The 25,170-nt window shown below is 52.0% G+C and overlaps 1 protein-coding gene across 4 annotated transcripts in view; it reads left to right on the top strand.

Annotated features, from left to right (window-relative positions):
• SLC24A4 (solute carrier family 24 member 4) overlaps positions 1 to 25,170 on the top strand; it is a 122,244-nt gene that overhangs the window by 92,135 nt on the left and 4,939 nt on the right. For 3 of the 4 annotated variants that reach the window (XM_080682410.1, XM_080682412.1, XM_080682413.1), the window contains 7 exons: positions 1,043 to 1,068; positions 2,813 to 2,866; positions 4,354 to 4,493; positions 8,522 to 8,691; positions 9,427 to 9,625; positions 20,902 to 21,068; positions 24,983 to 25,097. In XM_080682410.1, coding sequence (XP_080538536.1) covers positions 1,043 to 1,068; positions 2,813 to 2,866; positions 4,354 to 4,493; positions 8,522 to 8,691; positions 9,427 to 9,625; positions 20,902 to 21,068; positions 24,983 to 25,097 — 871 coding nt within the window. The remainder of the gene's footprint in view (positions 1 to 1,042; positions 1,069 to 2,812; positions 2,867 to 4,353; positions 4,494 to 8,521; positions 8,692 to 9,426; positions 9,626 to 20,901; positions 21,069 to 24,982; positions 25,098 to 25,170) is intronic. The other variant, XM_080682411.1, reaches the window with a different exon arrangement.

Raw genomic sequence — 25,170 nt, 5'->3', positions numbered from 1 at the left:
GGGTTGTAAAATCCAAAAATAGCTCCATAAGCGTCCTGAAATGTCCCCAGGTTGAGTGCCACTTTCTCAGAGCCTTGAGTTTGGGGAACCTCCCAGCGATGCCCGGCCAGGACGACCCTCTCAGAAGTGACACCCCAAAGCAGTTTCTGTGTGCACTGCCCACATGACAGCCGGGAGCGGGGTGCATTGGGCCCGGGTTCAGACAGAAGCCCCTGGCCTCTGCTGGCGTCCCCTGTGGGAACCTCTGACTCCAGGATCCAATTGGTGGGTGTAGCTCCTCCACCTACCTGCTCCCATTGGGCTCGGCTGGGGTGCTCACCGGCCACTGATCAATATTTCTTTCCCACATTGATGTTTCTCTCTCTCTCCCTCTCCCTCCCAGTGATAGATAACTAATATCATCCTCCTCTGGACCACATGTCAAAGATGCAGGGTGGGGTTGTTGGGCAATGTCAGTGCCCGATTAGGAAAGCATGGAGTCCCCCACCATTGCCCCCTGCCTCTCTTCAAACAGTACAAGTGGGTCTTAGGCCCACAGAAGTTCCAAAGGGTTTACTCTTTGTTTTTATGAAAATAACACCCCTTCTTTCCTATACACGCAGGCGCCATAGGTAGGTAAGTAAATAAGCAGGCAGATAAGTAGGCAGGTAGGATGGATGGATGAATGGATGGATGGATGGATGGATGGATGTCTTCAGTTTTTAAGATTCGTGATTGCTGCAACTCTGTTCCGTTAGTGAGGGCCGGCCCCTGCCAGGTTGGCCCCAGCCACTGCTTGGACCCCAATGAAGCGCAGGCCATTTCTCTGAGAGGCCCCCGCTCTGCGGGGCTGCAGGTTGCCGCACCTGCTGACCCGGGTTTCACCTAAGGCCAGGTCACCTTCTGCAGTTGGGGAGCCCGGAATGGAGAGAGGGGCCCAGCTTTCTGTGGAAACACAGAGGTGTGGCCGCTCTGGGTGCTGACAGGCCTGTGTTTGTTTTTGGTTTTTCTGTTGTTTTTTGAGTAAATATGTCCCCCTCCTTTTGTTTCTTTTGCCTTCCAGTTCATATATGATGAAGAAATTGTGTGGTAAGTTTTTAAAGTTTGTTTCTCCTTCTGTTTTGTGAGTGTCCTGATTGGGTTCGTTGAATCTTCTTCAAAATTATTTTTACAAACAATGAAAGCTGCCCAGGTCAGAAGCATCTCAGGCTTATGAACTTGGTAAAAATAAAAAGGGTATGATTCTAAGCAATCACGCCTTTATTTGTCCTTTCAAAGTGGCAAACATGGTTTCCCTTACTATTCCCATCCTGCCAGACACCAAGATATAGGATAAAGCTAAAACGATTCAGATGGTGCGGTGTTTTGCACAGGGAGAAGCATAGGCCAGTGTGGAGTATGGAACCGGGAACCCAGTAGGAGAGGGGTTAGGGCAGGTGTCGTGACAAGGCAGTGAGGTGGGGACGGGGTCTCAGCTGCTGCTGGGACCACCAGGAATCCATACAGAACAAAATACCATCAGCTCCGTCCCTCACACCTTATAAATTCCAGGTGAGCGAAAGTCCTCACTGTAAGAAACATCATTGAAATAACATAGAATAAAACATAGGGACTCACCTTCATGACCTTGAGGGCGGGAATGATTCCTTAACTAAGATACATTCAGCGCAGACTTTAAAGAAAAGGTTGATGTGTGCACTCTCTGGAGCATGACTGTATCTTACCTTCGTAGAAGCCAGTGGTCGGCAAACTCATTAGGCAACAGAGCCCAATATCAACAGTACAACGATGGAAATTTCTTTTGAGACCCAAATTTTTTAAACTTAAACGTTATAGGTATTAACTTAATTAGGGTACTCCTAAGCTGGCCTTTGCTAAAAACTCAAGTTGCCAAAGAGCCGCATGTGGCTTGGGAGCCGCAGTTTGCCGACCACTGGATAAGCCATAACAGTGTCCTCTGTGTGACAGTCAGAATCTGCATCCTGTGTGTGACTATTCGCGGGGGTGTATCGGGAGGCCTGATGTGAGGGGCTGCGTGCTGTGGGCCCAGGGCAGCCTGGTGCTGGCCCCGCCTGGCCCCTAACCTGCCCGGTGACCCAGGAACCTCTCCACTCCCCTGTGGATGGAGTTGGGGGCGGGGGTCAGATCACCTCCAAGTCCCTTTGTGGCTGCTGGTCCTTGGGCTCTTGTTAGCCAAGGAAGAGCTCCCAAAACGATGATGGCCCGTGCGGGCACATTTGTCAGATGGACGAGCACACTGAAGCTGTGTGGCTCCTCAGAGGCCGGGGTCAGAGCTACAGAAACCCCACGGTGCCCGCAGTTGGGCACTGCACATGCGAGACAGCGGTAATCGCGTGTCTCGGGAAGACGCTGCCCTACTGTGCACCCAGGAGGTCCTGTGCCCCCTCTTAAGGCAGCTCTCAGGGCCCCTTTCCGCCTGCACCCACAGTTCTCTGCTCTGTGGCCAGAATCTCAGGTGATCATGGGGCCTCTTCGTGTCCAGTCTAGGGGCCTCCTGGCCCCTCCCCTTCGAGTCCTGGGATGTGGTGGCCCTGGCCCTCCTTGTTCTGGTAGCGGCGAGGGGGACTCCAGCGGAGCCCTGCAGACTCCCTGGAGTTGAGAGGACCCCACTCTCAGCCTTCTCTCTGTGTCACCCAGACAGCTTTAGTGTGCGGGGCAGCCGGGCTGGGGCACACACCGGCATGCCTGGGTCCCGGGTCCTGGGCCAGGCGCCGGGCACGGGGAAGGACACCTGCTCCGCCCTCTGCGCGGTCACGCCGCCTTCAGCGCGGGCCTTCCTCGCTCTAACCACAGCCTCCTCTCTCTCTTTGAGGTGGGAAGGCCTGGTGCTCATCCTCTTGTACGTGTTTTACATTCTGATCATGAAGTAAGTGCCCTTTCTCTTCTCCTTCCGGGCTGTCGGACGCCTTGAGCCACAGCTAGCCTCTGGCCAGCCCCAGCGCTCTGAGGGACACCCCGCTGGGGAGGCTGGAGTGGGGGGGGGATGTTCAGACACTGTTTTGGGGTGCTGTCCACACCAGGCCAGGGGAGTCAGGGCTGGTGGGTAGAAGACAAAGCCACTCCCAAACAGTAGCAAACAAGGACCTCTCTCCCACCCTGCTCCATGCCGAGGTGACCACTTCATTCATTCATTCATTCATTCATTCATTCATTTATTTGCTATCTATATAAATCTGGTAAGTTAATCCCGCTCTTTTCAAAAGAGCTGGGCAGCCTCACTCCTGCTCTAAGCTGGGTAAAACAGCGCTTCTCGGGGCCGCTGCCTCGTGTGACCGCAGGGGGCGCCACTCACAGTGTGGAGGATGCAGACACAGGGTCCGGGATTGTGGCCCCTTGTGGCCCCATGGAAGCTGCCCAGGCCAGACGCATCTCAAAAATCCCAGGGATATTATTGGGCTGTTAAAACGGAAGGGAATTCTGCCAGATGCTGGGGGGGGGGGGGCTTGCAAACGTGCGAGCGAAAGGAGCCGTCACCAAGGGACAGACCTTGTCCGATGCCCTGTGATGAGGAGAGTCACACTCAGAGTCAGAAGGCGAGTGAGAGATGACTCGTGCGGAGGAGGGGCCGTCCGTCACGAGTGGGTCGGTGGACGAGGAGCTCTGTTTGGGGTGCTGAAGAAGTTATAGAAATAGTGGTGATGATTTCCCGTCGTAGATGTAATTAATGCCACTGAATTGTGTGCCTCGAAATGGGAAAATCATTAAAGCGGCGCATTTTATGTTGTATATGTTTTTCCCCATTTAAAAAAGAAGGGGAAAGGACAAAGTACCCATGAGGTGAGCCATATTCAGGTTTTATCTTCTTGTTTATATCTCTGCAGTTGGTTAAAAAACAACACTGAGTTTTATGAGGCTACGAATCAAAATGTTTGACAAACATGGGCGATAGACGGTCAGACTGCAGGAGAATTGCCCCTCAAAGATGCCCTCTCTGAGTGCCTTTCATCCGGGGGGGCAGCCTGGGTGTGGGCCGGGGTGCTGCTGTCAGTAACACAGGGGAGACCCAAAGACTCAGCCTTGGAGGGGGCGGGGTGCAGACAGGCCCAGTCACGGCTCCTCCGAGCTCCTTTGCTCCAGGCAGGTCTGTGCCCCGCAGGGAGGAGGCATCCGCACTCTCTTGGGCTGAAGGTTTTCCATGCCCCCAGGAAGCCCACGTCAGTGGGAGCAGGGCGTCAGACTGCTCATTGTTCTCCAGTTCCTGTTAGGGATGCTGTCAGCTCCCCAGGTCCGGAGTGGGGACAGTCCAGGCACACCTGACTGTGTGCCCAGGGGTGTGAGGGGTGGGGGTGCCCAGCCCTCCCCCCTTGCCAGGTCTCTCCCGCAGCTCTGACCTCCTCCTGCCTTAACTTCCAGGTACAATGTGAAGATACAGGCCTTTTTCACGGTCAAACAAAAGACCATTGCAAATGGCAACACGGTCAGCAGCGAGCTGGAGGATGGTAATGATTACTGTAGTAGCTCTGATGACCCTTCCCTGCCATTGCTGGGGCCAGGTAAGGCTGAGCAGACAGGAGTGGTCGTGTCGTGACACCACTGTCCCTTCTCCTCCTACACACATACCCTCCCGCTAAATTCCCCCTCTCTCACCTGTGGTCACAGGACCCTAAGTGAGGGGGTCAGTGATGGAGATGTTGCTGATTGGCATTTGCTTAACGGAAGAACATGTCCGCAGTCACATCCCTGGCATTTCCCGGGGCCACTCTAGGAAGACCCAGGGCCTGCCTGGCTTGTCCGAGATGCAGGGACTCACCCCTCTATCCCATGTCGAAGGCCAGGGATGGGAAGCCGAGGATTTGGGGTAAACAGAGCAGGCCTGGGTCCCCCTAAGTTTCTCAAGGCCCGGGTCTAGAGGACTGTTCTGGAGAGACCTCTGGCTCGTTGCCCAGAGGAACAGCAAGGCCAGGGCAGGCGGGCACAGCGCTGAGCAGGAATTCCCAGACTGTCCCGGAGATCCTGCCCGGGGCCCTTCCCAGGGGCTGCCGTCCGGCCTCCGCAGCTTCTCTTTGGCCCCCTGGTCTGGGCATTCTGGCCTCTGGAGCTGGCTCTTGTCCTCTCTTGTCAGCTCTCCTAATTGTCTACTGACCATTTGCTGCTTTAAAAACCTTGTCTTAATCCAGCCAGTTACCAGGTGGGGCAGCTGCCAGAAGGGGAGGGAATTCACTCCCTTCCTCACCCAAGGCCAGGGTTAAGCCTGAGCGGTTGTTATGGAAAAACAGGACTTGGCGTACCCTCGAGTTCCACCCGTGGAGCTGGTGAAGCTCAGAGGCGGGACTGGCCCCCTGAGGGGTCTCTTCCCTTCTGCCCGTGGCCCTGGGCAGGTCAGTCCTCTTGGAGGCGACTCTAATTCAGTGGGACCAGGTGGTCAGGAGGAGCCTGTTTGCCTGTGTCTGGGATGTGGGGCCAAAGTCTATACCCCTTGGCCCCTCCGAAGTCTCCCCCCGGGGGCGGGTCAGGCTCATGCTGCCTCCCGTGGGCACCTCGGGCAAGGGCGCTCTGTCCATCGCCGGTCCTGACGGCCGACTCTCTCCAGCCGAAGGAGGAAGCTTCCTGGGCTGGGGGTGCAAGTGTGGCCAAGGCCACAGCCTGGCTGCCAGAGGCCCACCTGTGAGCCACAGAGAAAGGCGGCCTGCAGAGCCGGGCTGTGCCCAGTCCCTTTCTCCGTGCCCTGCCCCAGGGGAGAGCCATTTGCAGGGCAACCCCTCACCAGAGGAGGGAACCATGAGGCTGCTGTTTGGGATTTTAGCTCCACAGACGGTGGCTGCCAGGTCCCCACACAGTCCCTCAGGACAGGCTGATTCCTGTCCGGGACATAGTGTTCCCCGGGCCTCTGACCCTTCATGGCAGAGAGAGATTCCAAGTGGTTAGTCAGCGCAGGCCGGCGGAAAACGCCCGCTTCCCCAGTGCCCGCCCGAGAGCTACCTACTGCCCATGTGGCTGACGGCGGAGGCCCATCCCCAGGGCCCTGGGTTTTCTAAAACTTCTACAAAAATTTTTAAAAAATATATTTTATTGATTTTTACAGAGAGGAAGGGAGAGGGATAGAGAGTCAGAAACATCGATGGGAGAGAAACATCGATCACCTGCCTCCTGCACACCCCCTACTGGGGATGTGCCCACAACCAAGGTACATGCCCTTGACTGGAATTGAACTTGGGACCTTTCAGTCCGCAGGCCGACGCTCTACCCACTGAGCCAAACCAGTTAGGGCAGGGGTCCTCAAACTTTTTAAACAGGGGGCCAGTTTACTGTCCCTCAGACCGTTGGAGGGCCGGACTATAGTTAAAAAAAAAAAAAAACTATGAACAAATTCCTATGCGCACTGCGGGCCCGGGACGCGTCGGCTGCTAAGCAGGACAGGCAGCGGCACCCGGCGGGCCGGATAAATGTCCTTGGCGGGCCGCATGTGGCCCGCGGGCCGCAGTTTGAGGACGCCTGAGTTAGGGCAAAAAACTTCTACAAATTTTTCACGTCACATTTCATAGCTGCTCAAGAAAGCAGAGCCCAGGACAGCAAGCCAAGGTCCCCAGGACCGAGGTGGGGAGACCCCGTGTCCTGCCCCTGCTGGGAGCACAGCCTTTCTCCCTGGTCTCGGTGGGTCCTGCACACAGCCTGCCAGCCAGTGCCACCTTGACCGCTGGCTGGGCTCCCTGTGGCCTCCCCGGGCTGCCCCGGCCCTGGACTCAGCTTGGGCTTGGAGCAGGGAAGGAGGGAGCGCTACCTGGCCTTGGCTGAACTGCCAGAACCACTCTGCAATCGAGTTACCTTCTGGGCAGCCACGCTTGGCTTGGAAGCACCAGGTCAAGGTACCCAGGGCGTCAGGTGTCACACTCCGTAGGCTCCCTCGCTGGGAGCCCAGCTGTCCCCCGAGGCGCTGCCCGGGACAGGGCTGGCTCTGTGGTTCTGCCAGTTTCCGCCTCCCTCTGCGACAGAGGCAGGGTCCGGAGCGGGGGGATTTGGGCTTTCCTGCAGCACAGAGGGGCGGTGGGCACGTGGGCTCCTACTCCTGAGAGTGGGACGGAGTCATGGGATTCAGCCAGGAGAGGGGCCGTCCCGAAGGCCAGAGGCCCCGAGCATTGAGATCCCCGTGGCAGCAGCCCCTCTACTAACCCTCCCTTCAATAACCCTGGCACCTCGGCCACCATCGAGAACGCTGCCCCAGACTCTCGGCATCCTCTGCACGCTCGTCGCCTCTGGCAATCCCTGTCGGCCTTTGTCTCCTTCCCTCTTCTCTTCTAAATTGTAAGTAATCCGCTTTCGCCCAAGCGATAACACGTGCCTTAAGAACACACTCGCCAGCCCAGCGCACGCCTCGTCGGAGGTCAGTGTCCGTCTCCGACGAACGCATGGCCCTGCGGCTCTGTTTCTAACCCACACGCCTCCTGTCTGCTGAGCCTTGCTGCTGTCGGGTGAGGGTGCGTGTCTCGTGTGCATTTGTTCCTGTTTGTGCCATTAACTCTCTCCTGTGGGGTCACCCTGACCACTCCTGCTTACCCCGTCACTGGGGAAGGACACTCCTGGTTACCCTCTCAGCGGGGAGCTGGTGACCCGTGCAGAGGGGCGGGCCTGTCTGCTTTGACAGCCCCCGGGAGGGAAGCCGCCTGTTCTGTGTGCTGTGCTAATGCTAACGAGTGGTCCTGTCACCAGGGCCCTCTGGCTCTGGAGTTAGATGTCAAATCCCCCAGGACTCCAGCCCTGAGTGTGTTCAGGGAGGTGGCGGGGAGAAGTCTGAGGCCTGGGGAGATTTGTTCTTCAGCCTCCTGAGGAGAAGCATAGGGTCAGAGACACCGGCCTCCGGGCTGGAGGGTGGCAGGTTCACTAGAGACGCCGGGCTCAACCAGCGGCCCTCCATGTGCCCTCAGCAGGCAGGACCCCCTCCCGGGTCTCCGTCACCTCCTCCAGGGCCCCTGCTTTGCCCTGCCTGCCTGCCTCAAGGGGAATAAAGTTAGAAGCATCCTTCTGTGCCGGGAGGAGGTGGTCCCTCAAAGACAGAGCAGGTGGCTTCGTGAGAAGTTTAGAGCCACTGCTCTCCGGTGCTTTCCAGACTTTTCCATCCCAGCGGTTCCTTGGAGCCTCTGTAATCAGGAGAAAGCAAGGTCCCTCATAGTCACGGGTGGGCTGCCCAGGGAGGCTCAGAGGAGGAACGGGAAGACCCTTGCAGTTAGCCAAGTTGGGTCCCAGTAGAGAGGGGGCTCATGATCAGATGGGGAGCGATTTTAAGGCAGGCAGAAGAGAGGGGGCGTCGCTCGGCAGGGGGGCTGGAGGTGGAGGGTCTGCCAGGGAGAGGGCCTGTAATGGGGGGACCGCGGGGCTGTGTCTCATTCTTCAAGTTGGCAGGTGGTTCAGCACCACTGGCCACTTGACTAGTGGGAGGAGCTGAAGCGAGGCTTCCAGGCGGTGGAACCTCAGCCCGAGAAAGAAGTCTGCACCAGAGGGGCAGGCAGTCAGCTGCCCCAGCACTTAGGGGGTGTCCCCGGGGGGGGGGGGACCCTCAGCATTAATCATGGCCTTGTGCCCAATACAGTGAAGGAGGAGCCACAGTACAGCAAAAACCCAGTGGTGATGGTGGACGAGGTCATGAGCTCCAGCCCTCCCAAGTTCAGCTTCCCCGAGGCGGGCTTGCGCGTAATGATCACCAACAAGTTTGGGCCCAGGACCCGACTGCGGATGGCCAGCAGGATCATCATCAACGAGGTAAGCTTGCGTAAGAGGACCGAGAGAGCGAGTGGCCTTGGAGGAGACACGTGTGACGGCACTTCCTAGTGTCAGGCCCCCAGCGCGTCCTCTGCCAGGCCGGCATGTAGCACCGTACCTGTGGTACCTGTGTGAGGGAGGAAGCCCGGACATCACCCCAGTAGCAAAGGATCTGATCGGGAGTGAGTGTAAGGCAGGCAGCAATCAGACACCACGTCCAGATGTTTTACTAAGTGTTTGTCAAGCACTAGAGTGAAACTAACAGGAGAAAGGCCAGTCTGAAGTATGGCTTGTTTCTTGAAGATGTTATTGAGGGAAAGAGAGAGAGAGAGAGGAGTACGTAGCTGTTCTGTATGCATAGAACAGCTCTGGAGGGAGACTGGGGCACTGGTGGACAGCAGCTGCCTCTGGGGACTTCCTTTTTCCTGTGACTGTCTTCAGGTGGCTTGCGAGCGACCATCGGGGGAGCCGGCACAATCACTGTCCTGCGTGTCATGGGCTGGGTTGTCAGGTTGGCACCGAGGAGAGGAGGCCAGGCCTCTGGCCATTCCCGAAAGGCTTCCTAGTATTGGTCCAAAAGGAGATGAGCGAACTTCAGTGGATTCTGAGGTCCTTGGGTCATTCACAGGCCAACTCATCCCAGGGGTGTGTCCTAGAAACCGCTGAGGGCTGTGTGCCTGCTGAGGAGCCGTCTAACATGGTCTCATCTGGTTTGTCTTGCCCCCGTCCACACAGAGGCAGAGACTGATCAACTCAGCGAATGGTGTGAGCAGAAAGCCACTTCAGAACGGGAGGCAAGAGAACTTCAAAAACGGGAATGCTCCCATGGAAAACCCAGAAGACCCCCCGCGGGAGCAGCAGCCCCCACCCCCGCTGCCACCCCCGGAGGCAGAGCCGGTGGAGGCTGCCTTCCTGTCCCCGTTCTCCGTGCCCGGTGAGTTCCGAGGGTGCAAGGCCCTCGGGCCGTGCTGTCCGGGGTTCTGCCAGGACACTCCTGCCCCCAGCTCTGCCACGTGCTTCATGTTGAAAACAGAGGCTCTGGGTGGGATCCAGGGCTTCCTGGGGGTTTCTGGATTGGAGCATCCAGAGCATGCTGGTCACCCCTCCCCAGGGCTCTTCCCGAAATTCAGGGCCTGGTTCCCAAACCGAAACCAGCGGCCTGGAGTGAGGTCTGGGACTCAGCATCCCAAGCCCGCTCTGTGTGTCCTGGGACCGGGCAGGCAAGGAACGCTGCTCCTGGTCGGCACCTCCCAGCCTCCTCTCACCTGAAGGCCACACCCAGAGAGTGACATGTGTCTCCTCACTCAGGTTCCAGGGGGCCCAGCACAGGGGTTTGGGCCCCCAAGACCTCCCTCTGTTGACCGGGGGCTGAGAGGATGGATGTGAGTCTGGGCCCTCACCTCAGACCCCGGCACGTCAGCGCACCTGCTGGGACCCTGTGGGAGCGCAGGGGATGGCAGCCAGCTGGTCTGTTGGGCTAATGGTCACCCTGTGGTCGGTGGGAGCTTGGTTTTGGGGTCTGGACACTGAGAGAAAGGGGGTGATCTTCTCTACACCCTAGGAACGTATATGAGATTACCTGTTGGACACACGAGCAGGATCCTGGGGTGGGGGCTGGGGCTGCCTCTCCTCGTGTTTTTAACTTCCACATTCATAAGAGGACCATCGCCCTGGGTACCCCACGCAGCCCCGAGCCATCGCGTGGCCAGCACAGGGACTCTGGGCCGCGGTCACGGAAGGGCTTCCAGTTCCTCGGGGCCTGGAGCTCAGATGCCAAGGAGGGCCATGTGTGGCTGCAGCCACCATCCAGAACTGAGCCACGCTGGCCCCGGTGGGACCGAGGACCTCCCATTCTTGAGTTCTGTCCTCCAGCCCCAAAAGGTGGGTGGTGGGTCCCCATTTTACAGACGTGGAGCCTGATGGGGCCTCAGCCACCACCCTCCATGGGCCACTTCATCCGAGTCCTGGTCCTGAGGCTGGCCGCTGTCCGGGGCTCTGCAGGGACCCGGCGAAGGGACATGCCTGTGGCAGCTCTGGTCCTGTAAAGTGAGGTGTTCACCTGTGAGGCCCACGCGTCTCCGTTTCCTTGAAACCTCGATGGTGGGTTGGATGGGTTGGACCCAGGGCCAGCCGCCCCCTCCCCTTGCCCCAGGATTTGGTGCTCCTCCCAGAAGTGGTGATGGGAAATCAGATCTGGCTCCTCGAGGGGACCCTAGGCAGGTCACCTCCTGGGGTGGGTGTTTAGAACGCTGCTGTCTTAGAAGGGCTGGGACCAGGAGCTCCCAGGGCCTCTGCACCCTGAGGCCTTCTGCAGGGAGCGCTGCCCTTCCTGGCGGGCGAGGGCTTCTGTTGCCGTTGGTCCACCTTCCCCCTCAGGCCAGAGGCTCCAGGACATTCCTGGGACATTCCTGGGCTGCGAGCTCCGGCCAGTGTGGGTCCCTGCGGAAAGCTCCCTTTGTGCCCGGGCGGATGTGTTTCCAGCGGTTGCCCTTGGAAACCAGGAGTCACTTCCTCCCCCTCTGCCCCTCCTGGCCGTGAGAAGCAGGGGTGGGGGTAGGATAGACAGCCGTGTGGCTGCTGCTTTAGGTGCACTTCCATTAAATCCTCGCAGCTGCCTTGTGAGGGAGGCATTATCCTTATCCCCATTTTACAGAGGGAAACTGAGGCTCGGAGGGGCTGTGAGACTTCCCGAGTCACACTGCCATTAGGTGGGCAGCCTCTCTCCACCCTGAGCCTCCCGAGCTGTGAACGCCGGCACGGATTGGCCCACGGCGGTCACAGAGGGGGCGGGCGAATGGCCTTAGATAAATATGTGCCCCGGACCTACAATATAGTTCAGCCCACTTCAAGGGAGAACCTGGGGGGAATGTGTGTTTTTCAAAAGTGCAAGCCCTTGGAGGTTCTTGAACAGCAATGGGAGGTAAAACCCACTGAGGACTTCCTGTGGACCAGGCAGGGTGCCTCCCAGGTATCAATGCATCGTGTTCTCATGACGACCTAGAAGGTGGCTACTGTCACCATGATGCCACTGCCCAGGGGAAGAAACTCAGGCACAGAGAGGTCTAGCATGCCCTCCAGGGTCACCCAGGAGGAAGGGGCAGAGCTGGGGTCTGCACGCTGACACTCTGAGCCCAGGCGTGCCGAGGGGACAGCACTGTCACCAACCAATGGGTGCTTTCGGCCCCTTTCCTTCGGAGCCCACGACGAAGTGCTTGCCTCCGTCCTGGCTGTACACCTTGTGTGTGAACCGTGTTGGACTGAGTTGAATTATGGGCCCTTGGGACCTCACGTGCTCTTGTCAGAGCTTGGATGGCAGCCCTAAATCTTGTCTTCCTTCGTTATAATAAAACTCAGCACGGGCAATTGGAAATGTCCGGCGTTTTAGGGCTTCTTCCTCTCACCCCACCCCCGTGTTCCTCAGTTCTCCAAAGCACCTGGCTGGGGAGAGCGAGGTCTGTATCGTGTCTCTGAACCCTGGGAGGGGGTACTGCACAAACGGAACTCTAGAAAACTCCATGCACCGGATCTTTCCTCTCGGCCCCTCAGCACATCGGGGGAAACGGGAGAAACTGCAGGTGCTGTGGGCTCATTTCCACGTGAAACGCCACGCGCAGTTCCTGTCTGTTCCAGGCCCCCAGAGACACTCAGCACTTTATGGTGGAAATAACCTTGTTCTTGCCTCGGTCTCGGGAGCCATCGGAGTAATTGCACGTTTGGTAGATTGGCTCCTAAGTCAAGGTCAGGGTTTCGAAGACGCGCCCTTGTGAATCAGTCACTGTGGCTCGCTGAATGCCAGTCCACAGCCCGATTAGAACAACTGCTGGCTGAGCGTTTTTATTGGTGAATAGCAGCTTCATTGAGAGATAATCCACCTACCTTAAAGTCATATCTTTAAGGTATACCTTTGAGGGGTTTTCACAAGGTTCTGTATTCACCAAGTTGTGCAACCATCACCACAATCAATTTCAGAATATTCCACCCCCAAAAGAAACCCTCTACCCATTAGCAATTATTCCCAATCCCATCTCCTGGCAACCACTAAGCTACTTTCTGTCTCTTTAGATTTATCCATTCTGGACATTTCATATACATGGAATCGTTCAACATATGGCCTTTCATGACTGCCTGCTACTTAGCGTGATGTTTGCAAGGTTTCTCCGTGTTGTAGCATGTATCAGCGCTTCGTTCCTTTGTATGGCTGAATAATGTATCCATCAGTTCATGGAAATTTGTGTTCTTTCCACTTTCTGGCTATGAGTGGTTTGTAAAAACAGCTAATAGAGCATAGTGGAGAAAGAGGCTTGATATATATATTTTTAATCTAAATGAGAACAATTTTCCTCTGAGTTCCTTGTGGTTAGCAACAGTCTCTGAAGACTAGGATTAAAAGGGATCTTGGACATTTTCAGACCAGCCTTCTTATATTCCAGAGTGGGAAACTGAGGTCCAAGGAGAGGCAGGGGCTTGTCCAAGGGGCAGTCTCAACTAGACAGAACCAGGTCCCTGGGCCACCTGCCCTGGGATCCACTCCGTGGTGCCCCCACAGGCAGGCCAGGGCAGTGCAGGCTGGGAGGTGGGAGGTGAAGGGCCCAGGACTCCGATGCAGTGGACATGAGCTGGGTCCTGAAGTCCTCACCTGCCAGCAACAGGAGCCCCCACAAGCTGCCTTGAGCTAAAGAGGAACCTTTTCAAAAATACGGTTATAGGGGCGTGTTAGGGTCCTGAGAGCAGGGAAGCAGTTGGACTCGCTGGGGGCTGACTCGAGGCCTCAGCGGGTGTCGAGCTTCTTCCTGGCTCTTCATTTCTCCATCCGTGGCTGTCTCATCTGTTCCTTGGCTGCAGACTGGCTGAAAATTCATGGTTGGTCCAGATGGCAGACTGGGGCCTCCACTGGCCCCAGACCGATGCATGACGGCTCCCGCCTCCTAACAGCTCCCTGGTGTTACATGTGAGGTCCAGAGTCCCGAGAGAGAAAATGCCATCAACCCAGACGTCAGATGTCCACCCCGGGCACTCAGCTGTGCTGGCCAACGTGGCTCTGGCGGCCCCTGGGAGTGTGGTTCTGAGGGAAGAGGGCTGAGCACACACACGCCTCTAGCATTATTGGAAGATGAAGGTTGTAGCCCATCTCAGATGCAGGAAAATGGAAGTACAGGGGCATAGGTGCCTTACACAGTTGTGGGAAGGGCACTGGAATGTCGGCACCGGAGTGGCACTGCCGCCGTGCCAGAACTAGGGGGCAGGGAGCCAGAATGCATCAGAACTGTTGAATTCAAGAGCTCAGCACCAGAGCTGTGAGCTGGGACCAGGAGGCCACTGCCACAGCTGTGTCTTTTTTTTTTTTTTAATATATTTTATTGATATTTTACAGAGAGGAAGGGAGAGGGATAGAGAGCTAGAAACATTGATGAGAGAAACATCGATCAGCTGCCTCCTGCACACCTCCTACTGGGGATGTGCCCGCAACCAAGGTACATGCCCTTGACCGGAATCGAACCCGGGACCCTTCAGTCCACAGGCCGACGCTCTATCCACTGAGCCAAACCGGTTTCGGCCACAGCTGTGTCTTGACTCCCATAGCAACATGAGCTGGACACTGGGGTGCTGGTCAGCCCTCTGGGATTGTCTAGTGCTTGGGCATGGATGCCCGATTTAATCGGAATGCATCTGAAGCGGCAGAAAGGTAGCCTGGCCCTACCTCAATTCTCCTCTTCAAATCAGGGAATCTATTATGAATCCTGAATTTCAGCTGCAAGGGATTCTGGGAGATGCTGGGAGATGCCTCTGCAGACACTAGTGAAGGAGGTTGGAATGAGGCTGCTGAAGGCCAGCTCAGCATGTCCACCTCCATGTGGTCGTGCAGCCTGGAGAAAAGCAGAGACATTCTGCTCTAAGTTAAGTCTTCACAGATGACTTACCTTAGAGCAAACCTGGTCAGGGACCCTGTGGCTTCAGTCCCATAGTGAGGCAGAGGAGGGTCAGCCCCAGTTGGTAGCTTGGCAAACACATCCTTCAATCAAGCGTTGCTCTCAGCATCTTATGTTCAGTACTTAGAGTCTGACAGAGGCCTGCTGAATGGCTGGCGTGGTCCCCACTTCAGGAATGAGGAAACGGGGGCTCAGGAAGCCACACACAGGTGAGCAGATGCCACGGCCAGGGCTGGTCCCCAGGCTACCTGACACCAAAGTGCTGTCCTCTGCCTGGTCGCAATGCCGACTGTTGGCAAGAGGGCCCTCTGCTGAGGTGGAACGTCCGCTCTGGGATTCAGGGGGCGGCAGGAAGGAAGGGGGCGGGAGGAGGCCAGCTGCTGGGTCTGTGTGGTTTGCAAACCCAGGGACCCGACAGCTCCACCCTGCCATCGCCAGTTTGCTGAGTGTTTAAGGCAGAGAGCCTGCCGGTGGGGAGGAGGAACAGCAAGTGTTGCCTCCTGTGCAGCCACTTGGGAAACAGTCTGGCAGTTCCTCAAAGAGTTAAACATAGTCACTGCGTGACACAGCCGTTCCAGCCCTAGCTATCTATCCAAGAGAAATGAAACGCACATGCAAAAACTTCTACATGAATGTTCATAGCAGCCAAAAAGCAGAAACAACCCAGATACCCAGCAAGTGATAAATGGGTAAACGCAACTGGGCATATCCATAAAGTGGATGATTATTCATCCATAAAAGGGAACGCAGGACTGATATATGCTGTAGCGTGGGTGCACTTTGAAGACATATGGTATTTGAAAGAAGCCAGACACAATGGAATGTCCAGAATAGTCAAGTCTATCGACACAGGTAGATTAGTGGTTGCCAGAGTCTGAGTGAGGAGAGGGGATGGGGGATGAAAGCTTAATGGGTATGGGGGTTTTTCTGGAGGGTGATGAGAGTCTCCAGAATTACATAGTGGTGATGATTACACAGCTTTCTAATTTGCTAAAAACCATGTACGTTTAAGCAGGTAAATTTGATGATATGTTAATCATATTGTTTTTAAATGGAGTTCATCTAAACTGGTGATTCTCAAAAAGTGGTTCCAAGACAATAGCATTACCAGGACCTGGGATGCTATTAGAAATGCAAATTCTTGGGCCCCCTCCCCCCCATTTCACCTGCCAAATCATTAGCTCTGGGGCTCTAACAAGCTCTCCAGGGCGTTCCGATTTATATTCAGGTTTGAGAACCACTGGCCTGGAGCTATGCTCTCTAGATCACAAAAACACTCCTACTTCCAGGGTCCGTGAGTATCTACTTGACAACGTCCAGTGACACCCACATCCCCACACGCCTCAAGTTAACCACTCCCTTCATTGGACTGTCTAGTTAGTTGACTGTCCCAGTTAATTTGTTTGAAGTTTTTCACAAGCAACTGCATCTGTTCATAATTTATCCTTCACTATGATTAGTCATCTGTTTTGTTACAGTTCATTTTAAAGATTTTTTTACATAATGAAATTGTCATTTTCTACTTCAAAAGAGAAATCTGAAAGCTTAGGGAAAGAACAATAGCAGCACTTTTTCCTCTTGCTGATGTTTGCATGTTTATCAGAGCCCATGATATGAGCATTTCTCAGATGCCTCTGACATTGCACTTGAAGGAATGGATGGGGGGCAGAAGGGGCTTCTCGTGGTGTTGGGGCTATGTCCCTGGGTATAGACATTGTTCCATTACCCCAGTAGCCCCGGATCCTGTTATCATTGAAACCATGAATTAGTTCAGACTCTCTTAATGTTAGAGAAACCCGATTCAGGCAGGTGTAAGCCAGGGAGCTCCCAACTTTGTTCTTTTTTCGAGATGAGTTTGGCTATTCTGGTTCCCTTGCATTTTCATAAGAATATTAGAATCAGCTTATCAATTTCTGCAAAAAAAGTCAGCTGGAATTTTAATAGGGGTTATATTGAATCTGTAGATCAGTTTGGGGAATATTTCCATGTTAACATTAAGTCTTTCGATCCCTGTACAGTCCGTCTTTCCATGTATTTATTCCGTCTCGAATTTCCTTCAATGACGTTAGATAATTTTCAGCATGTAAATCATGTACTTCTCTTGTTGCATTGATTCATAAACATTTTCTTCTTTTTGATGCTGTGTTAAGTTATCTCCTTAATTTCATTTTTGAATTGTTCATTGCTATTGTATAGAAGTACACCTAAATTTTGTATATTGATCTTGTATCTTGCAACTTGCTGAACTTCTTTGTAGTTCTAATTTTTTTTGTGTGTGTGTGTGTATTACTTGGAATTTTCTTTATATAAGATCATGCCATCTACAAATAGGGATACTTTTCCTTCTTTCTTTCTAATCTGAGTGACTCTTACGTGTTTTTTTTTTTCTTGCCTAGTTTCCCCAGCTAAACCTTCCACACAATGCTGACCTGGTCTAAAGGGTAAGAGCACACATCCTCATCTTGTTGAAAGCTTTCAGTCTTTCACCATTAAGTATGATGTTAATGGAGGGTTCATTGAAGATGCCCTTTACCGAGTTGAGGAAATTATCTTCTCTTTCTAGATCATTGAGTGTTTTATGATGAAAAGGCGTTAGATTTTGTCCAGTGCCTTTATTGCCTCGATGGACATGATTGCAGTTTTGCCCTTTATTCTGTTACCCTGGTATATTGGATGGGTTAAATTTCGTATGTTGAGCCAAGCTTGTATTCCTGTGATAAGTCCCACTCGGTCCAGGTGTATAATCATTTTTATATGTTATTCGATTCAGCTTCCCAGAATTTTGTTAAGGGATTTTGCATCTGTCTTCATAAGGGATATTGGTCTGCAGTTTTCTGTTCTCTTGGTGTCTGGCTTTGATATCAGGGTAACAGTGGCTTCATAGAGAGCACTTGGAAATGTTCCCTCGCCTTCTATCTTTTGGAAGAATATTTGAAGGATTCATGCTGATTCTCCTTTAAACATTTGGTAGAAATCACCATGAAGCCATCTGGTCCTGGCTTTACTTTAAAGGAAGGTTGTGTGTGTTTTTTTATTACTATGTCAATCTCTTATTGTAAATCTATTCAGCTTTTCTATCTTTTTTAGTCAGTTTGGGTAAGTTTCTGTCTTTGTAGAATTTTGTTTGTTGTACCTACATTATCCAATTTCTTAGGCACAATTGTTCATCGTATTCCTTAATAATTCTTTTTATTTCTGTGAGGTCCATGGTGATGACCCTCTCTCATTCCTGATTTTAGTAATTTGAATCTTTTCTCTTTTTTTTGCTTGGTCATTATGGCTAAAGGTTTGTCAATTGTGTTGATCTTTTTAAACAACCAACTTTTAGTTTCATTGATGCTTTCATTTTTTAATTTTCTTTTTCACTTTATTTCCGCTTCAATCTTAATTATTTCCTTCTTTCTGTTTTCTTTGGATTCAATTTGCTCTCCCATTTTTGTTTCTTAAGAAATTAGGTCACTGATCTAAGATCTTTAATATAGTCATTTGTAGCTATAAAGTTCTAAGTACTACTTTAACTGCATCCCAAAGGTTTTGGTATGTGGTGTTTTCATTTTCATTCATCTCAAAGTATTTTCTAATTTCCCTTGATTTCTTCTTTGGCCCATTGGTTATTAAGGAGTGTGTTGTTTAACTTCCGCATATTGGTGACTCTTCCAATTTCTCTTCTGCTATTGATTTCTAATTTCTTTCCATTGTGGAATGATTGTAGAACATACGAGGCATGATTTAAATCCTTTTAAACTTCTTGATGCTTGTTTTATGATGTAACATCATTTAATCTGGAGAGTGTTCCATGTGAATTTGAGATGAATGTGTATTCTTGAAAGTAGATTTTAATGTTTTCCATCAGATTTGGGAAGTTTTTTAATATGAGTTCTTCAAATATCCTTCCTTCCCCTTATTCTCTCTCCTCTCTGCCTGGCACCCTCATTGAGCATGTTTGATGATGTGCCATACGTCTCTGAGACACAGTTCATTTCTTTTTATTCTTTTTCTTTCTCTTCCTGAGGCAAGATAATCTCATTGACCTACTGCAAGGCTAATGATATTTCTCTTTTTTCTACTCAAATCTACTGTTGGGCCTCTCTAGTGAATTTTTAATTTTAATTATTGTACTTTTCAATTCCAGAATTATTTTGGCTCTTTTTCATACTTTTTACTTTTTTATTCTGATATATTATGGTGATAAATTATTCTCATACTTTCCTTTCATTTTTTCAGGCATTTGAAAAACTTCTTTGTGCATATTTTTAAATATCTGATTTAAAGTCTTTGTCTAGTAAATCCAATGTCTTGAATTCCTCAGAGATAGTTCTTAATGACTGCTTTTTTTTCCTGTGTATGGGCTGTACTTTCTTGTTTCTTTGCATGTCTCCTAAATTGTTGTTCTTATTGTTGTTGGAAACTGGGCATTTAAAATAATGTAATTTGGCAACTCTAGAAAACATACTCTTCTCCCTTCAAGTCTGCGTATTGTTACTATTTATTGTTGTCCTTTTTTTCTCAAATAATTTCTCAAATAATTCTGTAAAGCCTGTATTTTTTGTTGCGTGTGGCCCCTGAAATACCTGCTAGGTTAGCCCAGGGTCACCTAATGATTGCGCAGGGATCTCCTGAGGTGTCTGGGTCCAGGGAGTCTCCCAGTCATCTCTGACGGGTTCTGTGTATCTGGGGGCAGATCTTCAACACTCAAGCAAGCCGTTTACAACCGCACCGCAGCCTTTACTTCTTCCTCGCTCAGAGCCTCGACGCTGGGTCAGGGTGAAAGCTCAGAGCATTCTCAAGCCTTTCCTGAGCATTCGAATAATCCTTGGCACAGCCCTACACATGCTGTGGTTTTCAGATTCCCAGAAATAGTAGGAGCTTTGCGAAGCCCTCCATAGATACCACATCCCCAGCTTTTCCTTGTATGTTTTTTGATTCACCTATTGTCTGTCCAGTTACCCACCACTTTCAGCAGCGTGCTGCTCAACAATGGCCTCTGATTGTTTTCAACAAATGCCCCAAGGAAGAGGCTATTCACATTGGCTGAGCTCTGGTTCAGGTAAAAGGACATCCTTGGAAGCGGGATCTTCCAAGATTGCACCAGACAGGTCAAATAATGCCCCTTCTCTGGGAATGGACTTAGAAGGAGCTCCATCCTTCTCCTGCACCTTCTAGTGGGGTCCAGGCTGCTGTCTTCAAGGCTTCTGCAGAGCTGGTGAGAGGGAATGGAAACAGGGCACGTTAGAACTCCACAGAGCTCGCTGTTCTTACTGAGACCCAGTCAATATTCTTAAGGAAACACTCCCTGGATTGCTGCAAGCCTTTGGTTAGTTTCCAGAGTTCTGAAAAGGGTTGATTGTGACCATTTTGGCCAGTGTTCTCGCTGCCTTTATGGAGCAGAGAATTTTCGAGGTTCCCCTCCACATTTCAGTGGCATCTCCCACGAGCTGGTTTTGAGCCTGCCTATGCACACCATACCCAGTGGCTTATGAAGCACACTAGGCTTGTACTTGGTGGTTTTTGGAGGCCGCCTTTCCTTGGGTGAACTGTTTGTGGATTCCCAGGAGCCAGTGAGGTCATACCCGCCAGCCAGGACACCCATATTTTAGTCTTGCACCAGCCACGGGCTGAGTATGTGACCTAGGAGCAAAGGAGCTGAAATTTCCAGAATACCTACCGTGTGCCAGGCTGGGCTCTCCCTTTGCTTAGTGTTTTATGTACATGGGAGTGTGTTACATACATCGTATCATGTCCTTCTTCCACAACCAAGAAAGAGAAACGTTCCCATTGAACAGATGAAGAAACTACTAAAGACAAAGAACTTAGGACTGTGCCTGGTACACATAGCAAATATTTCATGCATTGATTATTGTGTTGTTATTGTTACTGCAGCTGTTATTATCAGAGGAGGAAGTAGAGTTGATGAGATTTCTCCAGGCCATTTGAATGCCAACCCAGGTCTGTCTGATTCCAAAGCCCATCCAAATTCCACATCCCTATTCCAGCTACCCTGGGCAAGTCTGTTCCCACTCTGGGTCTCACTTTCCTTACGCTGAAGGATTTGGACCGACTGGAGTTATTCAATCAACAAATACTTAATGGATTGTGTTGCTAAGAGCACTTTTGGGGTGACATTAGGAGGTATGTGATTCTGTGAGATCAGTTGCTCAGAGTCACATTGGTAGCATTCTCTTGTTTGACTTGAAAAACATAGACAGACAGGTAGACTGACAGGTGTGTAACCCAGTGTGTGCTTCTCTCCCCTCCCTTCTTGCTCTGTCCCATCCCCCTGCAGAGACAAGAGGGGACAAAGCCAAGTGGGTGTTCACCTGGCCGCTCATCTTCCTCCTGTGCGTCACCATCCCCAACTGCAGCAAGCCCCGCTGGGAGAAGTTCTTCATGGTCACCTTCCTCACCGCCACGCTGTGGATTGCCGTCTTCTCCTACCTAATGGTGTGGCTGGTGAGTGGCGGGAGCCGGGTGGACAGACAGCCCTGCCTAGCACCTGCTAGAGGTGGGAGAGCAAACTCAGGCACTGCTGTGCCACCTTGAGCTAGTTGCCATCCTCCCTGACCTTGGCTTATTTTTCAGTGAGAAGGGGTATTGGCAGAGGTGCATGCTGCTGAGCTATGCACCAGGGATGCCCAGACAGATACAGTGTGGCACTTCCATGCAATGCAGGCACGGGGGGTGGAGATGAACCTTCACACCCGGCAGGATGGAAAGATAATATGGCGGGAGTGGCATGGACTGGAAGTCAAGGACTGGGCCTGATCCCTTGAAGGTGTCGCTGTGAAGAGCTCGAGAGAGCTCATCACTAGGCCCCTGTCCTTTCCAGGGTTCCCCGGGGGAATGTGGGGGAGACGGGCGTCAGTGGGAGATGAATACAAGCAGCCCTTCTATGCTCCTTGCCAAGGGATGTTCCTCTCCCGCTTCTGTGTTCAGGCACATGTATAAACTGTATAGAAACTCTTTTAGTCCTCATAACAACCATTTTTATTATGCCCATTTTACAGATGAAGGAACTGAGGCACGGAGATTGAGTAATTTGCCCAGTTAGTTATACTATTAGCATCTAATACACAATTAGTTACATCATTAGTGAGTTCTAGGTTGGGATTAGAGCCCTGGTCTATTGTTCTCCTGAGTCCATGATCTCAACCCACTATCCTGAACTGCCTCTCAGTTTATTGCTGGAATTTTCGGTGCCATTTGAGCTGAAGTTTTGCAGGTGGAGAGGCCCTGGTATAGCTCCTGGTCAGCTCCCTGGCACAGCTCTCAGCACAAACCTCCATTGGCTGGGCCAAGAGGGACCCCCTGTAGGGTCCTTCCTTTCTTTTCCCTCCTCCATCTCTTCCTTCTCCCCTTCCCCTCCCCCTCCTCCTTCCGCATGGGGGCGGGGGAGCGGGGTGGCGCGCAGGAGCATACAGAGCAGATGTGGTACAGGATGGCTGCATTTCTGTTGTGGAGCTCACTGTCAGCGATCACTCTCCTCCTCACACCCGATGCCGGCTGCAGAAAGGGCGAGCGAGTCTTGGTTTCAGAGGCAGAAGGGCCACCGCTCCCTTAGCCGGAGGGGAGCAGCGTGGTGGGGAAAGGTGGGCTGAAGGGGGTCACATGGCAGTGGATTTGAACCCTAGTTTTGCCACTTAGGTTCTATGAGACTTAGGGAGGTGTCCAACGTCTCTGAACCATGGCCCCCCTCTCCAAAACGAGGAAGATCCTCACTGTCTGATAAGGTGACTGGGGGAAGAAGTCTCTGCACAGGCGCCATGCTCTGAGCTGGCAGCAGAGAAAACTGCTCATAACTGTGGATATCAGCTGCTTGCACCATGAGACGCAGCCAGCACTGTTGCTCCATGCTTGGTCAGATGCAGGCGAAATAGATGCTGGTGTGTGTGTGTGTGTGCGCGTGCGCGTGCGCGTGCGGGCACACGTGCGTGTGCTCCTGTGTGCATGTGTGCTAGTGTGTGTGCACCTGTGTACATGTTTGCTAATGTGTATGTGTGTTTGTGTTCGTGTGCGCGCCTGTGTGTGTGTTTTCCGGTGGGGGAAGAGCTGTATCTAGCTATTACCCAACTTTCCCAGAAAGGATGTCAGTCTGAGATAACAAAAACTATGCCTTAAATGAATGTAATTTGCAAACTTAAAGTTTTCCCAGTAGGGTTAAAGGCCAGCCCATCTTTACATTTGATTTTTTTAAAATCCAGTGGTATCTCTTACTAAAATGCATTCCCAAAACAACATTGCAGTAAAAAAAAAAAAAATAGCATTTCATGATATTTGAGTGGGTATGAGAATTAGGGAAGATGAAATTAATGAATGTGTGAAATTTTTTCTTCTCTAATTACTGAAAATAACAGTATTATTAAATCAGTTCTGCTAATTACCAGTGAGTTTGGACACTTAGTACCTCTACCATCCCGCTTTTTTGAAGTTAAATCTTTATTGTTGAAAGTATTAGCTATGTCCCCCTTTCTCCCCCATTGACGCCTTCTAGCCCGCCCCCACCCCCCACTTCTTAAAGCAGAGTCTTAGCAAATGGCCTGGCAGGAGTCCGAGGACCCTCCTTGCTCAGGCCTCTGCCCTGTGGCTGTGGACTTCAGCTGACCTCCGTTTAGGGGAATTTCTACTACAGACAATAGTGGAGTGCCACAGGGTAGCTGATTTCTTTTTTATCCTCACCTGAGGATATATTATTTTTTATTAATTTTTTTTTTAGAGAGAGAAACATCAATGTGAGAAACCTGGATCAGTTGCCTCCCATACAAACCCCAACCAGAGATCAAACATGCAACCTGCGTGTGTGCCCCGACTGAGAATCAAACCCATGACCTTTTGGTGTAGAGATGATGCTCCAACCAACTGAGCCATCTGGCCAGGGCCGCATGTTAGCCTAATTTCTACCCAAGCAAGATGTACCAGCCCTTTGGGGGGACAAATTATTGAATGGATATCCCAAGAAACCAGAAACACGCATCAGAAAGGATACATCCACCCCTATGTTCATAGCAGCACAATTTACCATAGCTAAGATTTGGAAACAGCCTACGTGCCCATCAGCAGATGAGTGGATTAAAAAACTGTGGTACATCTACACAATGGAATACTACGCTGCTGTAAAAAAAAGAAGGAACTTTTACCATTTGCAGCAGCATGGATGGAACTGGAGAGCATTATGCTAAGCCAGTGGTCGGCAAACTGCGGCTCACGAGCCACATGCGGCTCTTTGGCCCCTTGAGTGTGGCTCTTCCACAAAATACCATGTGCAGGCGCACACATACAGTGCAGTTGAAACTTCGTGGCCCATGCGCAGAAGTCGGTTTTTGGCTCTCAAAAGAAATTTCAATCGTTGTACTGTTGATATTTGGCTCTGCTGACTAATGAGTTTGCCGACCACTGTGCTAAGCGAAATAAGCCAGTCGGAGAAAGATAAATATCACATGATCTCACTCGTATGTGGGATATAATGATCAACATAATTTGATGAACAAAAATAGATCCAGAGATAAATGGCAGGGGAGGTGTGAGGGTTAGAGAGCAGCCAAAGGATTTGTATGCATGCATATTAGCATAACCAATGGACACAGACACTGGGGCGGTGGGGGCTTGCCCGGGGTGGGAATGGCTTGGGGGTGGGGGGAGTCAATTGGGGAAAAAGGAGACTTATGTAAAACTTTAGACAATAAAAAAAAATTATTGAACGTGTCAAAATGGAGGGACATTCTAAATGGATCATCCCGGCTGGCACCCTAGCACAGCTGGGGAGACTGAGGGCAAGAGAAGACTGAGCACCTGCAAGGACAGGAGGTCCCAAGGCTGGGTCCAGGGCAAAGTGACAGTTGGTAGCATCTTTGCTCCTGAACACCTGGACAGAATGTGCACACGCACACACCCCTTTCCTTCCTTCCTCCTTCCATCCTTCAAGTTCTCAGCCAGGTAGTAAGACGATTGGAGAAAGAAAATGGAGGCATCCCCAGGAATGCGAGATAACCCCGGTCCTGTGTGTGTGATGTCCGATATGGCCTTAAAAGCCGTCAGCCACAGCCTGCGGTGCTTGCGAAGGCCTTCTTGGCCACGCAGGTTAAGCGCTGGTGGGTCAGCTCTCCTCAGTGTCTCTTCCTGCACAGCCCGAGCAGGCCGGTCCGTGTGTGCTCTGCCCTGCACTCTGAGACAAGGACGTCCCGCCATCCTGGTGACGCTCCCCAAAATGCATATTACTCCTATAATGCGGGGCGGGTGCGGTGGGGGGGCGGCAGAGAACACTCATAAGATGTTTTTAAAACAAAACCCTATTCTGGGTTTTTTCATTGGTCACAGCAGGACTGTGTCCAGGTGAAAAGCTCTCAGGATATTCAGCGCTCCCCCTTCTGCAGGTGACTATTATCGGGTACACATTTGGGATCCCTGACGTCATCATGGGCATCACTTTTCTGGCGGCGGGCACGAGCGTTCCAGACTGCATGGCCAGCTTAATCGTGGCGAGACAAGGTACCTGTCGCGTCTCGGCCCCCACGCCATCGGCATCACCCTGCAGCCCCTCCCCCCGCCCCAGTGACAGCTC

The sequence above is a fragment of the Plecotus auritus genome, assembly GCF_963455305.1.
Source record: "Plecotus auritus genome assembly, chromosome: 1".
NCBI lineage: Eukaryota > Metazoa > Chordata > Mammalia > Chiroptera > Vespertilionidae > Plecotus > Plecotus auritus.
This window is presented reverse-complemented; position numbering and strand designations above follow the sequence as displayed.